Consider the following 11,857-nt stretch of genomic DNA (forward strand, 5'->3'; position numbering starts at 1 on the left):
GTCTACTGCTGGCACCCGTGTGCAGGTTCAGCCGTCGGTTTCACGCATGCTGTGAGCGGTACCGGGTGACCATGAAGCATGTCGAAGACATCTTTCGGCTGTAAGATGATCTGCGGCTACCCCCTCGAGCCTCACCCCACCATCCACGCCGATGAGACCGATCCGCCCGAGAATTACCGGTTGCTCAAGATACCGATCTCCCTAAGTGATTTGCGGCCGATGGCATCTCCTGCTTCTTCCAGCAAGGTACTAGAGGAATTGAACACGTGAGCCTTCCGGTTCTACTCGCGTCTTGCGGATGCGGACAACGGTCGTGATTGCCTTTAACCAGACGAGCTCGCGGTCTTGTTTTGCGCTCGCTTTGCTCGCCCCATTTGGCACGCACCAGCATCCCCACCGGCATGGCCACAATTAAATGATATTTGGGCAGTCAGGTGGCGCCATCGTCGACACAAGTGCTGTCTCACTTCTGAGCGACACGATGCGGCTCATCATGGCAGCTTATCTCGTGTCCCACCAAGTCTTCCACAACGATGACGCTATCGCCCTGCCTTCCCAACGGTCCCCCAAATCTCCTGGGTGCTTCTATCGATACGCTGTGGGATCGAGCTGGGGACTTTATGGTTCATAACTAGAAGGCTGATGCACTCTGACTTGGTCTCTCTACCCATACACTCTGCATTCTTTTGGCATCGAGGCGCTCGTCGGCCTTGTCGAAAGTGCGTGGCCATCGAGATCAGAAAGAGATTGAGCGAATGAGAAGCGGCCACGAGCGACGAGCAGAAGAGCAACGATATCTTGGAGGGGACCAGGATTGGGCTCCCTTGGCCATTTGTCGATCATTGTGATATAAAGATCAACACGGGACACAACATCGAATGAAGCATAGGAGAAAGGCTTATCGGAGAGTGCCCTGCCACAATAAGAGCCATCGAATCGGCATGATATGGCCGTGGCCGCAGGGACCGGTGAACTCGTCTCTCAAACACTTCATTCAAGGTTTATATTGAAATGTGCTCTCCATCGGGAAGGGTACTATAAAATCTTTTCTATAGTACTGCTCCTCGTCATGTGGCTCGTAGAACTCCTGGCTGATGTTCACAGAATCGTGATCACCGATCCGTGAATACGCCAGAAAGTCACGAAACCGGTTCATCAGCTAGGCTCGCAGCACGTCGTAGTATTGGTACCAAGTAATGTAGTAGGATAAAGATGGAATTATGATCAATATGAAATAAATATTCGATATCAAGATGATACATCGCTTCGCTTGCTTTCATTTTCCTTTGAAGATAGCTTCCAACTCTGCCCGACAGGGCCGACCCATGATCAATAAAGCGGAGCGGTCCATTCTTTAACGCCCGGACTAATGGCAACATGCGAGCGTAACTAGGGAGGTGAATCCTTGACGAGTATTCAGGCCTAAAAATCCAAGCCCAGCGGGTTCGGCTGGCAGGCACCAACTCGGACGATTCATGAACCGACATGAGATTACCGTTGGCCCTCTAGACAAAGTACACTCACACGACATTGACAAAACCAGCACGTTCTGACCTAACCAAATCCTGCCCTTCCAAGTATCCTGGCGGGCTTGGACTTTCGTCTTGGTAGCTTGGTAGTCTCTCCACAATCCACCCTGGAGCAATACTCTGATCATCGGCCATGAACACCCGATAGGTCAACCTTAGGATTTTCCCAACGCCCGTTCGGATTGCCAAATGAAGTTGTCCCCGCGGGAAGTGCTCTTTGACAAGCACAAGCTCGATGACTAGTGCATGGGTCACCTCGGTACCGTCAAGGCTCTTGGTATCGTGGTTGTACGTATGGTCGGGGGCGTTGGAGCGCTGGCAAATGCCGAAACCAAACACCACTTCTGCACTTCCCTCAGCATTACATTCTTTCCATGCATCATATACGCCATTTTCGCCAAGCGTTCGGGATATCCTGCGGACAAGGTCCTCGCTTCCGCTCTCGGGCACTGAGCACCGGTGCCGCTCGCAGGGGATCGCAATGGCTTCAATATTTTCCTCCAGCCTCCAAGCCCCCTTCCATAATCGCCAAATATAGTCGTTCTCGCCATTCCCGGGAGAGACGAGGAGGCCCGCCAGCGAAAGACAGACGTTGTTGACGCCGGCAGGGCGAATAATAGGTTCGATTGAACTTTGGACGCGGATTCCTGAGGCGGGGAAATCCCGAGTCGCTTGTAGAGGCCAATTTTCTATGGAAACATGGCGCCTGACTGTCAGGGCTCTCTTGAAGGATACAGTTCGTGGCATGCTAGTCGGTATGATTTGAGACTTGAAGTGGATTTCGGCGTGGAATTCGTAGGCAACGGAGAGTAGAGGTGAGTTCATCGAGGCTGGTAGGTGATCTGGTATCAGGGTGGAGAACGGAAATGTTCGAATGCCGCTCTGTAGGACAGTACTTTGGTCCAGAAAGGACCAGTAATGAATTGCAGAGTACTGGTCCTTGCACTTCGCGCAGCGATTCTTGGCCGGCTTCTTCTGGACGGTGTGGACATTGAGGACAGCGGTGAAGCGGCTGATCTCCACCGGGGGTCCGTTGATTATCAGGAAAAGCTTTCCGGACAAAAATGATGGCAGACTGTTCGGAACGGTCCTAAGGACGATATTTTGCGAACTCTCGATGTCCCAATCCAGCGAAACTGCCGAGGCTATGCGAGAACTGGATACATTGGTCAAAGTGAGGTTTCGAAGTGGACTCACAAGATTAGCCAGGTCAGGCATTTCTTTTAGACGTTGGCACGCTGTGTTCAACATAAACCTAGTAGACAGTAGTCGAGTCTGTCACGGGTAGGGTCTTGCTCGACGTGGCTCTGAAATGGAATGGGATGGCGTTGAAGTATCACTGCGGATATTGGGGTGTCTTCTGAAGCAAATAGCAAAGACTGCCTGTGAGAGTCTGGCATACGGTCTAATATATCAAAGCTGGGATGAGCAGCAATGGAGAGAACCTCTTCTGAGGACAGCTGGTGCATAATCCCGGGGTCACGCTTCCAATCCCAGAATCACTGCACCGGGCCAACGTGAGCAGAGCTGCGGAAGCTTCACGTGTCGGAAGGAACGCTCGAGTAGGCCTAGTGTAATTTTTGTTCTTCCCCATATGTGAATCTCTATGGGGCTTAGGTATGTATAGGAAGCCCCGGGAACGATTTCGTCGCCTGGCGTTCTAGATGTGGGTCCGATCCAGTGAGGACTGGGTGGACTTGACGCATTTACGCGCCCTAAAAGACTCGTCAGTCGACAGAGTTTATGCACGGCATGCGTCTTGGCTGCCTATTTGAGCTTTGAGTCGAGACAAGCATTGATCAGCAGATTAGCAGCAGGTTCCACGATGATTCAGCAGCTTAACATTGAATGTATTTCTCGCAAGGATATTGCTGACTAGCGGCTCAAGTCCGTCACGCTGCTCTTTGAACCGTCGTTGTCTATATTATGAGGACTTCCAGCTTGTCAACAGCGATGCTCTGTAGATTATGGTATTCTACATACTCACACAAACAGTCTTCTATACTTCTACACATCCAAAATGCCACCAGTGGTACATTGCGTCCGCCATGGGCAGGGCTTTCATAACGTCGGTGGCGGATGCTACACTCTTCCCGACCCTCGCTTGACACCCCTTGGTGAAGAACAAAGCATGGCTTTGGGCAGGACAGCCTTCGCCGACCAGTCAAGAATATCTCTTGTTCTGGCTTCTCCGCTTTGCCGAACCCTCCAATCTGCCCATTTGCTGTTTCAATCGGCCCTTACATCCAGCAGCAAGTGTCATTCTGAGATTATTGCAATCCCTGATGCTCAAGAGACCTCGGATGACGCGTGCGACGTTGGAACCGATCCATCAGTTCTCCGCAGAGTGGTGACGGAGAGCAAGTGGCCTGTCGACCTCTCTCTCGTCAAGGACGGCTGGAACGTGAAAGCTCTCGGGACTCGTTACAGCCCAGAAAGTAACGCCATAGCATCCCGCGCACGGAACGCCCGCATTTTTATCCGAGAGAAGATTCGCCAATTTATCGAACAAGGCGACACAGAGCCCCAAATTGCGCTTGTGGCACACGGAGGTTTCCTGCACTACTTCACCGAGGATTGGGAGGACTCATGGCTGAACCCTGGGACGGGATGGCGCAACTGCGAAGCTCGGTCGTATGTATTCAAGGAGGACGTCATGAACGATGCAGATGTCGAGGCCAGGCTCACGGAGACGATGGACAGTCGGTTGACGAGAGGAAAGGGAAGTCCTATGCCGTCTGTGGACGAGCAGGTCGTGCTTTTTGAGCAGGCGATGGAGAATTGGGGAAGCCAAGGGCTGCAAAGACCCGACAGAATCGGACTGGGCCTCATGACGAGCGCCATGGCATGTACATGAATTAATCATAGGCAATCTCCGCTACATTTCCGAAGAACCTATCTGTCTGATCATTTCGCTGCTGATCGATCACCTTAGTGTCGAACAGATCCTCCACGCTTGATCTGAGCTCAGTACCATCCACTGCACAAAGACCTGGAAAGCTTTTGAGGCATTTATCATCTTGCGCCAGTTAGTAACGTCCGTTGGCTGCATCCTGTCAAGTCCCCAGAAAAACTGATTATCTCGCGTACGAGTTTTTTGTATGTGAGCCTTCCCTTCTCATCGATGCTCCAAAGCATCAGGCTACGATAAACCGCGATCCACAGATGGCCGTGATGGAGCATATCAGGTCTTACCCTAGCCAATGAAGAGCTATCAAATTCACAAAACTAACTGGTAGATGCCAGATATGGGTCTTAGCATGGACCTTAGCATATTCCGGACGAACCTTGAACTATTCAGGAGGCTGAGAGATCGATCGTCACTAACCCTAGATAGGCAGCCAAGACGCAATTCATGCATTAGCGCCGTGTCAAGTAGCTACGTCGAAAGTCAAGCAAGCAACAGCGCTGACCCATCCAATTCGTTGAAGGTTTGTGACGATATGGAGACTCTGGAGTTTTTGCGCGCGCTGATACTCGTCTGGCAAGTTGTGGGTGATGGACTCAAGCCATCAATTGTCCGAAAATTCACACGTCCAGATACTCTGATTACAAATGTAGCAACCATTCGGCCACAGATTAATAAGATGCCTTCCATGTGATGCTTATGGCCAGGTCTCTTATTGTTACATGTCTCTTCATAATCATTGGCCGTTACATATTAGACAATGGCACACCCGTCGCTACCTTCATCGCCGCATCAGCGAACCACCAGCGAGACCTCAGCGACATCGACTATGCTTTCGAGAAACTGTAACCCCAGGGCTCACGACGAAGGTGTCAACCACTCACCAGACGACAATCCTTCACCGAATGTCCATGACAATGCCGAAGTCATACCCGTCGTCGTTGACGAGTCGCTTCAAGCACGAATTGAGCGCCTCGGCCGCGAACGGCCTCCAATCTTTACAACCCGCTGGAGCGAAATTATCTTCGTCTTCAGCATCTCCATGTCTCAATTCTTGACAGAATACTTCGTCTCGGGATTCACTGTCATCCTTCCAACATTGATCACGGAGCTCAATATCCCGCAAGCAGCCAGTGTGTGGCCAGCGACTGCGTTCTCCCTCGTCATCGCCAGCACCTTGCTCGTCTTTGGCCGCCTGGGTGATATGTGGGGAGGATATCCCGTCTTCGTGGCGGGCCTCGCCTGGCTTCTTGTCTGGAGTGTAATAGCCGGGTTCAGTATCAATCCACTGATGCTCGACCTCTGCCGGGCCCTTCAAGGATTAGGAGCTGCGGCAGCCCTGCCAACCGGAGTCATGCTCATGGGATCGTTGTATCGTCCTGGACCACGAAAGAATCTCGTCTTCGCAGTATACGGCACTTCGGCCGTATTCGGGTTCTTTGGTGGCATCCTCATGGCAGGCATCGTCGGTCAATTCACGCGCTGGGGCTTCTACTTCTGGATCGGCGCCATCCTGACGGCAATCACGCTGTTGGCTTCAATTTTGTCCATTCCGCGTCCCCATTCGAAAGACCGAGCCTCAAGCATGGCCAAGATGGACTACCCTGGTGCCGTCACGATCGTCTGCGGCCTCGTCCTGGTTGTATTCTCCATCTTGCAGTCAGCGCACGCTCCTGCAGGTTGGAGAACGCCATACATTCCAGTTTGCCTCGTCCTTGGTGTCTTGTCATTGGGTGCTGCAGCCTACATCGAAACGCACGTCGCTGCTCAGCCTCTCCTGCCAGCTTCAATTTTCACGACCCCCTGCATGAGCCCTCTGCTTTTGGCCCTCTTCCTGCTTTACGGCACGTGGGGTATCTTTTCTGTCTACGGTACACTCTATTTCCAGAACATCATGTCAGCGAGCCCGTTGCAGGTGGTGGCGTGGTATGTCCCTCTCGGAGTCGCAGGCCTCATCATCAGTGTCGTCGAAGGCTTCATCTTGCATCTGGTTCCAGGACGTGTGCTGTTGATTATCGCCGGCCTGGGCGCCGTAGGGTCACAGCTTCTCATCGCCATGATTCCGCTCGGAGGGAGTTACTGGGCATGGATCTTCCCTGCAGTCATCTTCAGCACCGTGGGGATCGATCTGCCCACGATCCTGGCGACAGTCTTCGTGACCACGACGTTTCCCACCTCGCAGCAGGGGCTGGCGGGAAGCGTTATCAACTCTGTGCTGCAGCTGGGTGTGGCTTTCGTCCTTGCTTTGACGGACGTCATCCAGGCGGCAACAGTAGACGACGCAGGATTGAGGAAGAGCTATAAGAACACCTTCTGGTTCGGAGTAGGTGCTGCAGCTACGAGTCTCTTGATTCTGGCCATCTGGGGGAAAGTCCCGAAGGCCAGTAGTGATTTGACTGCGGATGAGAAGGCTGAACTTTTGGAAGAGGCGATGACTGAGCAGCGAAGGCAATCAGTCACCGGGGGCTGTACTCTGAGCGATGCATGATTCCAAATGCCGATCTCTGCTTACGACTTGGTGCCAGACAACGTGGTCTTTAAGTGTTGGTGACACCGAGAATCGCTCTCATGATTGTAGCAGCTATCTGACAAGTCCCGGTAGCAGGCATTCAATATTGACCACTACGTTGATAGATCATCCGGAGTTGCCTTTTCATCATGCAACCAACCAGTCGGTGCCTATGCTTTTCAGCTTCTCGACCCAGTTCCAATTCCTTTGCTGTTCGTAGACTTCGTTGTTTCTGCTCTTGGTGGCATCTTCATTCTTTCTCCCATCCCATATTGTCGTCAATGCTCCGAGGGCCTCTCTGGTGAGTCCCCAAGGCTCCAACTCCCAGAGGTCTTGGAATCTTCTTACCACCCAAGCACGGTTGGTAAGGTCAGCTATTTCCAGGCCAGCAACGAAAGCTGGCCACGCCGTTGCTGTGAATAATGCATCTCCGGGTTGCATACATGAAAGGTGAATGATGGTTTCGGCTGCGAGGGCTTCCAAATCATCCGGCAATACTGTGCTGGGCCATAGAGCAAGAATGATGCGCGACAGATAGACACACACAGCTCCCTTGTGTGCAGAGGCAATTTCAGTCCGATGGAAGAGATCGTCGGCCGGTGAGCGTGGCTGTAAATTGATGGCCCAGACAGCGGGGTCGAACGATTTTGCAGCATGCAAGAGATGAAGGGCACCGTATCGTCGCGAATCGGCCAAGGTATCCGGAGACGTAGAATCATCATTCATCTTTAACAGCTGAGCACCTGCCTGCATTATAGGAAGGAGGGCTGCCGGGAACGACGAGCAATGATTGCCTTCTGCATCTTGAAGTAGTGACATGGTAGTCGTCGATAACCCACCACTGTGCGGTAGATAAGAATTTGCGAATGATGACCCAAGAAGATCATACCTAGTACATGTCAAGCCACGGGCCATCAAGTATTGGGCACAGGATGACTTACACCAAGCAATTTGACATCAGCCAGCGGCGGAGCGGGCTCAAAGTCGTCTCCGTTGCTACGGCAGACGCGACCAGCTTCTCAATTATGGTTCTCGCACCATTGATGTGGAATATCCAGCTGCCTCGCCCTGTGTCAATGAGCTCGAACCCAATGAGGAGAAGCACTGAGGCGAGAATTGCGTCAACATCTGCCGGAGCCATGGTTTCGAGAGCAGACTTCAACAGCAGAATTGCCTGCTGCTTAGCCCTGAGCGCGTCATGAAGAATCTCCGGGTGAGTTGCCAGACATGGACCGATCGATCGAGAGCTCGGCGAGCTCGTGCTGCTTCGAGGCGAGTTTGTCGACGTAGAGATACATGAAGACCTTGATGACTGTTGAAACGTGTTTGACATGCGCAACGCTGAAGCAGCAATGATCGCCTGGAACAAGATGGGCTTCTGGTACGCCATTGGAATCAGGTCACGGAATGGATTGTGTTGGGGGCTGTCGTAGAGAACGAGATCCCTGCAAACAACATGTGCAACTTTTGCTGACATTAGCATGAAGAAAAGTCAAGCAGGAGAGGCAGCCTACAATAGTCCAGATATGTCCTCGACCGATAGTCTAGGTCTTGCGCGAACGGATCTGTTAATGAACGTGGAAGCGAACAAGGAGAGGTTGGCTGAGAGCTCGCTAATGGGGGCTGCCCTGTAGACAAGATTGCATGCGATGGCGCTGGTAGAATCGACGTCGTGGTTGCCTTCTGGATCTTCATCATGCTGTCGGATGTCACGCCGACCATTTTCCCACGACTCGCCAGGCCCTTCTCCCAACGCAACAGAGTGCCATAGCCCAAGCATGTGCGACCACTCTTGGTGCATTTCAGGCAGTGCGGAAGGGATCGGTCACATCTCAATCGGCTGCGCCTGCAATTGTGGCATGCCCCTGGCCTTGCACTCATGGCTAGGCTGAAATCCGGACGAGCAAACACTTAGTAGTCGTTGCGAGGAAAGGGGGTCCTTGCGGATTGTTGCGATCGGTACGATGGATATAGCGCAAGGGCCTGGGAGCAGCGAAGATGGCGTAGGTAGACGGGTGATTTAGATGTCCCAGAAGTGAGGCGTTGTCGAGGCACTGTACGGTGACAGCCGCATGCGGGTGCATGCAGGCTTATTGAGTAGGCGATCGGCAGACCTATTGTCGTTGTGACGAAGATGTAGGGCCCCGGCTCGCAGGCAGAAGGGTTGTCAAGAACGTGGGTCCTTAGAAGATGATGGCGTTGATAGCCTGTCATAGATGACAGTCGCCTAGCTAAGACGGGGGGGGGAGCGATGTACTTACCAGGAGTTGACGTGAGGTGTACCTACCTACGTAAGTGCACGATCAGGTCGGGAAAACAGGGTATGCAGGTATGCAGATATACCCCATTAAGCTAGATTTGCGACTTAGCGAGTCTGGACACGCTTCGCTTGTCATCGACGACTGCGTAGCCATCTGAATTCCTTTACCTGAGTGTGTACGTAACTTTACCTTGAGGTACCTTAGGTAGGTAATTAAAAACTCCGCTGACTGATATATGTATTCGACCTGATTGCCGAACGTGACGAAATCCGAAGTGAACCAGAAAAATCATGTCCTCTTTTTCAGCACCTACCTTACACAAACAGCACATCTAGAATTCTTTTTCATCAGCTTTCATCAATTGCCTGAACAGCATTGTCGTTGCCACGAGTATCGAGCCATGGCGCAGTCGCTTCGTTTGCGGCCCATGCTTGCCTGTCAAGAGGTTTAGATGTCTGATCGTCTCCTCAGTTCCAGGATCCGGTCAATACCTCCAGCTAACGAGCAACATCACGGCATCGTCGCAATGGAAGCATTTCTGTTCTATAGCTGGACTTTTCTCAAACTCCTATTTGGTTCGCCATCGCCTCACGACCAGCTTGACCTGTTTCACCACCCATATCACTACATCGATGGTACTATTTTGGTGCAGTCGCTCGAGCCTCCTTTTCCCTCCTCCACTCGGGCCCGTACCGCACAATGACCCACAAGGCCGGCGACAACACGGCACACAACAGGGCCAGAAACGTAAAGGACCAACCCCTCCCCATCCCCATGATCATGTACTCGATCGACGCCGTCCCCGCCGCGCCCATCAGACAGCGCACAAGGTTGTTCGCCGCCGTGGCCGTCGCCGGCGCCTTGGGATTCAGATCGACGATCAGCGTGTTCATGACGCCAAAGGACCCCGTGATGGTCAGGCCGATGAGGAACTGCAGCACCAGCGGCACGGCGACGCTCGTCTCGAGGTGGAGGACCCAGCCGTAGACGGCGAGGACGACGAGGCCGCAGGCCAGCGTCGGGAACACGGGCTGCAGGCGGGCGCGCTCGATGGGGAAGTGGGTCAGGTCGTCGCCGCGCTTGCGGTCGATGGCGAAGCCGACGCGGCGGGCGGTGCGGCGGTAGTTCCAGTCGAGGATGTAGCCCTGGGCGACCGAGGCGATGCAGCAGCCGGCGCCGTAGGGGAGGTAGCAGAGGCCGAGCTCGAGGTCGGAGAAGCCGTAGATGAGCTTGAAGAGGGTGCCGAGGGTGGCCGAGACGTCGATGAAGGCGACGTAGAGGATGCTGTTGTAGAAGAGGATGAGCGCCATCTCGCGGTCGAAGATGATGCGCACGGCGCGCAGGGGGTTGGGGAACCGGAGCCGGGGCCGGGGCGGGTCCGTCGGCTGGCGGGGCGTGCCGCGCGTGCGTAGCGTGTCGAGAAGGGTCTTGTTCCAGCCCCGTGGCGTGATGGACCCGTTGCCGACGACGTTGCGGCATGTCTCGGGAACGGCGAGGGCAAAGGGGACAAGCCAGACAACGGAGAGGATGGCGCAGAACCAGAAGATGGCGGACCAGCCGAGGAACTCCGTCAGGACGCCGCCGAGGATGGGGCCGAGGGTAGGGCCGATGTTGATGCCGGCACCGACGAGGCCCATGTACTTGCCGCGCTCGGAAGAGGTGGTGATATCGGCGACCATGGCGAAGCCGAGGGCGATGGCGCCGCTGCTGCCGCCAGACTGCACCATGCGGAGGACCAGTAGGGCGACATAGTTGCGCTGCAAGGCGAGACCAATGTTGGCACAGAGGTAGATGGCGAAGGCAATGAGGTACGCCGGGCGGCGACCGGCCATGTCACCGAAATCACCAAAAATGGTAGGGGAGATGGCCTGGAGTATCATGTAGGAGGTCACCGTCAGGTTGATCAGCGCGATGGTGACGTCAAGGTCTCGAGCAATGGGCTCAAGAACGGGATAGTAGATGTTGGCGGTCATGGGGGAGACAAAACTCGCAATGGACACCATGAAAGTAATCCACTTCTTGGTGCGCGGATCGAAGGTGCTATAGGCCGGCCCGCTGGGAACACGGGCGACCGTTTCGGGTCTTCGACGGGAGGTTCATCGTGGGTGATGGCAGCCGTGGTGGTCATGATAGCTGCGATGACGATAAGGCATGCAATTCACTGGGGCCTTTCCGCTTATATTCCGTCCATCTTGCACTGCGATGCTTGGAAAAGCAGCCCTCGACGCTAGGCTTATCGCCGTGCCGGCCGGCCGGAAATAAAACGTCACCGCTGGGAAAAGCCTGCGTGGCTACTCCACTGATGGTCGTTTACAGGGGAGAGGTCCGCCTTATCCCCGGAACTATGTGAAGTACGCCGATGTTGTCCGTGTGAGTGATCCAGTGTTGAGTTTGTAGGTGATGCAATTACAAGCCTTGCTTGCGATAGGATAGGCCTATATCAAGACATTATTCGTGGTACCAGGTCATGGTTGCTCAGGTTGTCGATCAACACTAGAGCCGCCTTCGAAAAAGCTTGTTTCACTCAAGGTCACAGTACCAAGTATACTTTTGCGTGGAGGCTTTTCGACCAGTTTTTGTGAGACTTCACGGCAGACGTTGACCTGTCATTGAGAATACTGATGCAATTCAAATATTGATTTTGCATTGG

At 53.6% G+C, this 11,857-nt stretch overlaps 5 protein-coding genes across 5 annotated transcripts; 2 read left to right on the forward strand and 3 right to left on the reverse strand.

The window, feature by feature from the left end:
* Window positions 1–1,520: 1,520 nt before the first annotated feature.
* VDBG_08350 (conserved hypothetical protein) lies at window positions 1,521–2,747 on the reverse strand (the record flags this gene model as incomplete). Its single annotated transcript, XM_003001259.1, has 1 exon — window positions 1,521–2,747. The coding sequence occupies one exon, from the start codon at window positions 2,745–2,747 to the stop codon at window positions 1,521–1,523; it is 1,227 nt and encodes a 408-aa protein (XP_003001305.1).
* Window positions 2,748–3,549: 802 nt separating this feature from the next.
* Window positions 3,550–4,386, forward strand: VDBG_08351 (phosphoglycerate mutase family protein; the record flags this gene model as incomplete). The annotated part of the gene is made up of 1 exon (XM_003001260.1): window positions 3,550–4,386. One exon carries the CDS (start codon window positions 3,550–3,552, stop codon window positions 4,384–4,386), a length of 837 nt encoding a protein of 278 aa, XP_003001306.1.
* Window positions 4,387–5,266: 880 nt separating this feature from the next.
* VDBG_08352 (drug resistance protein) lies at window positions 5,267–6,925 on the forward strand (the record flags this gene model as incomplete). Its single annotated transcript, XM_003001261.1, has 1 exon — window positions 5,267–6,925. One exon carries the CDS (start codon window positions 5,267–5,269, stop codon window positions 6,923–6,925), a length of 1,659 nt encoding a protein of 552 aa, XP_003001307.1.
* A 41-nt stretch (window positions 6,926–6,966) lies between these two features.
* VDBG_08353 (acriflavine sensitivity control protein acr-2) lies at window positions 6,967–8,087 on the reverse strand (the record flags this gene model as incomplete). The annotated part of the gene is made up of 2 exons (XM_003001262.1): window positions 6,967–7,787; window positions 7,888–8,087. 2 exons carry the CDS (start codon window positions 8,085–8,087, stop codon window positions 7,094–7,096), a joined length of 894 nt encoding a protein of 297 aa, XP_003001308.1.
* A 1,758-nt stretch (window positions 8,088–9,845) lies between these two features.
* VDBG_08354 (chloramphenicol resistance protein) lies at window positions 9,846–11,180 on the reverse strand (the record flags this gene model as incomplete). The annotated part of the gene is made up of 1 exon (XM_003001263.1): window positions 9,846–11,180. One exon carries the CDS (start codon window positions 11,178–11,180, stop codon window positions 9,846–9,848), a length of 1,335 nt encoding a protein of 444 aa, XP_003001309.1.
* Between the last annotated feature and the right edge of the window lie 677 nt (window positions 11,181–11,857).

The sequence above is a fragment of the Verticillium alfalfae genome, genomic scaffold, assembly GCF_000150825.1.
Source record: "Verticillium alfalfae VaMs.102 supercont1.12 genomic scaffold, whole genome shotgun sequence".
NCBI lineage: Eukaryota > Fungi > Ascomycota > Sordariomycetes > Glomerellales > Plectosphaerellaceae > Verticillium > Verticillium alfalfae.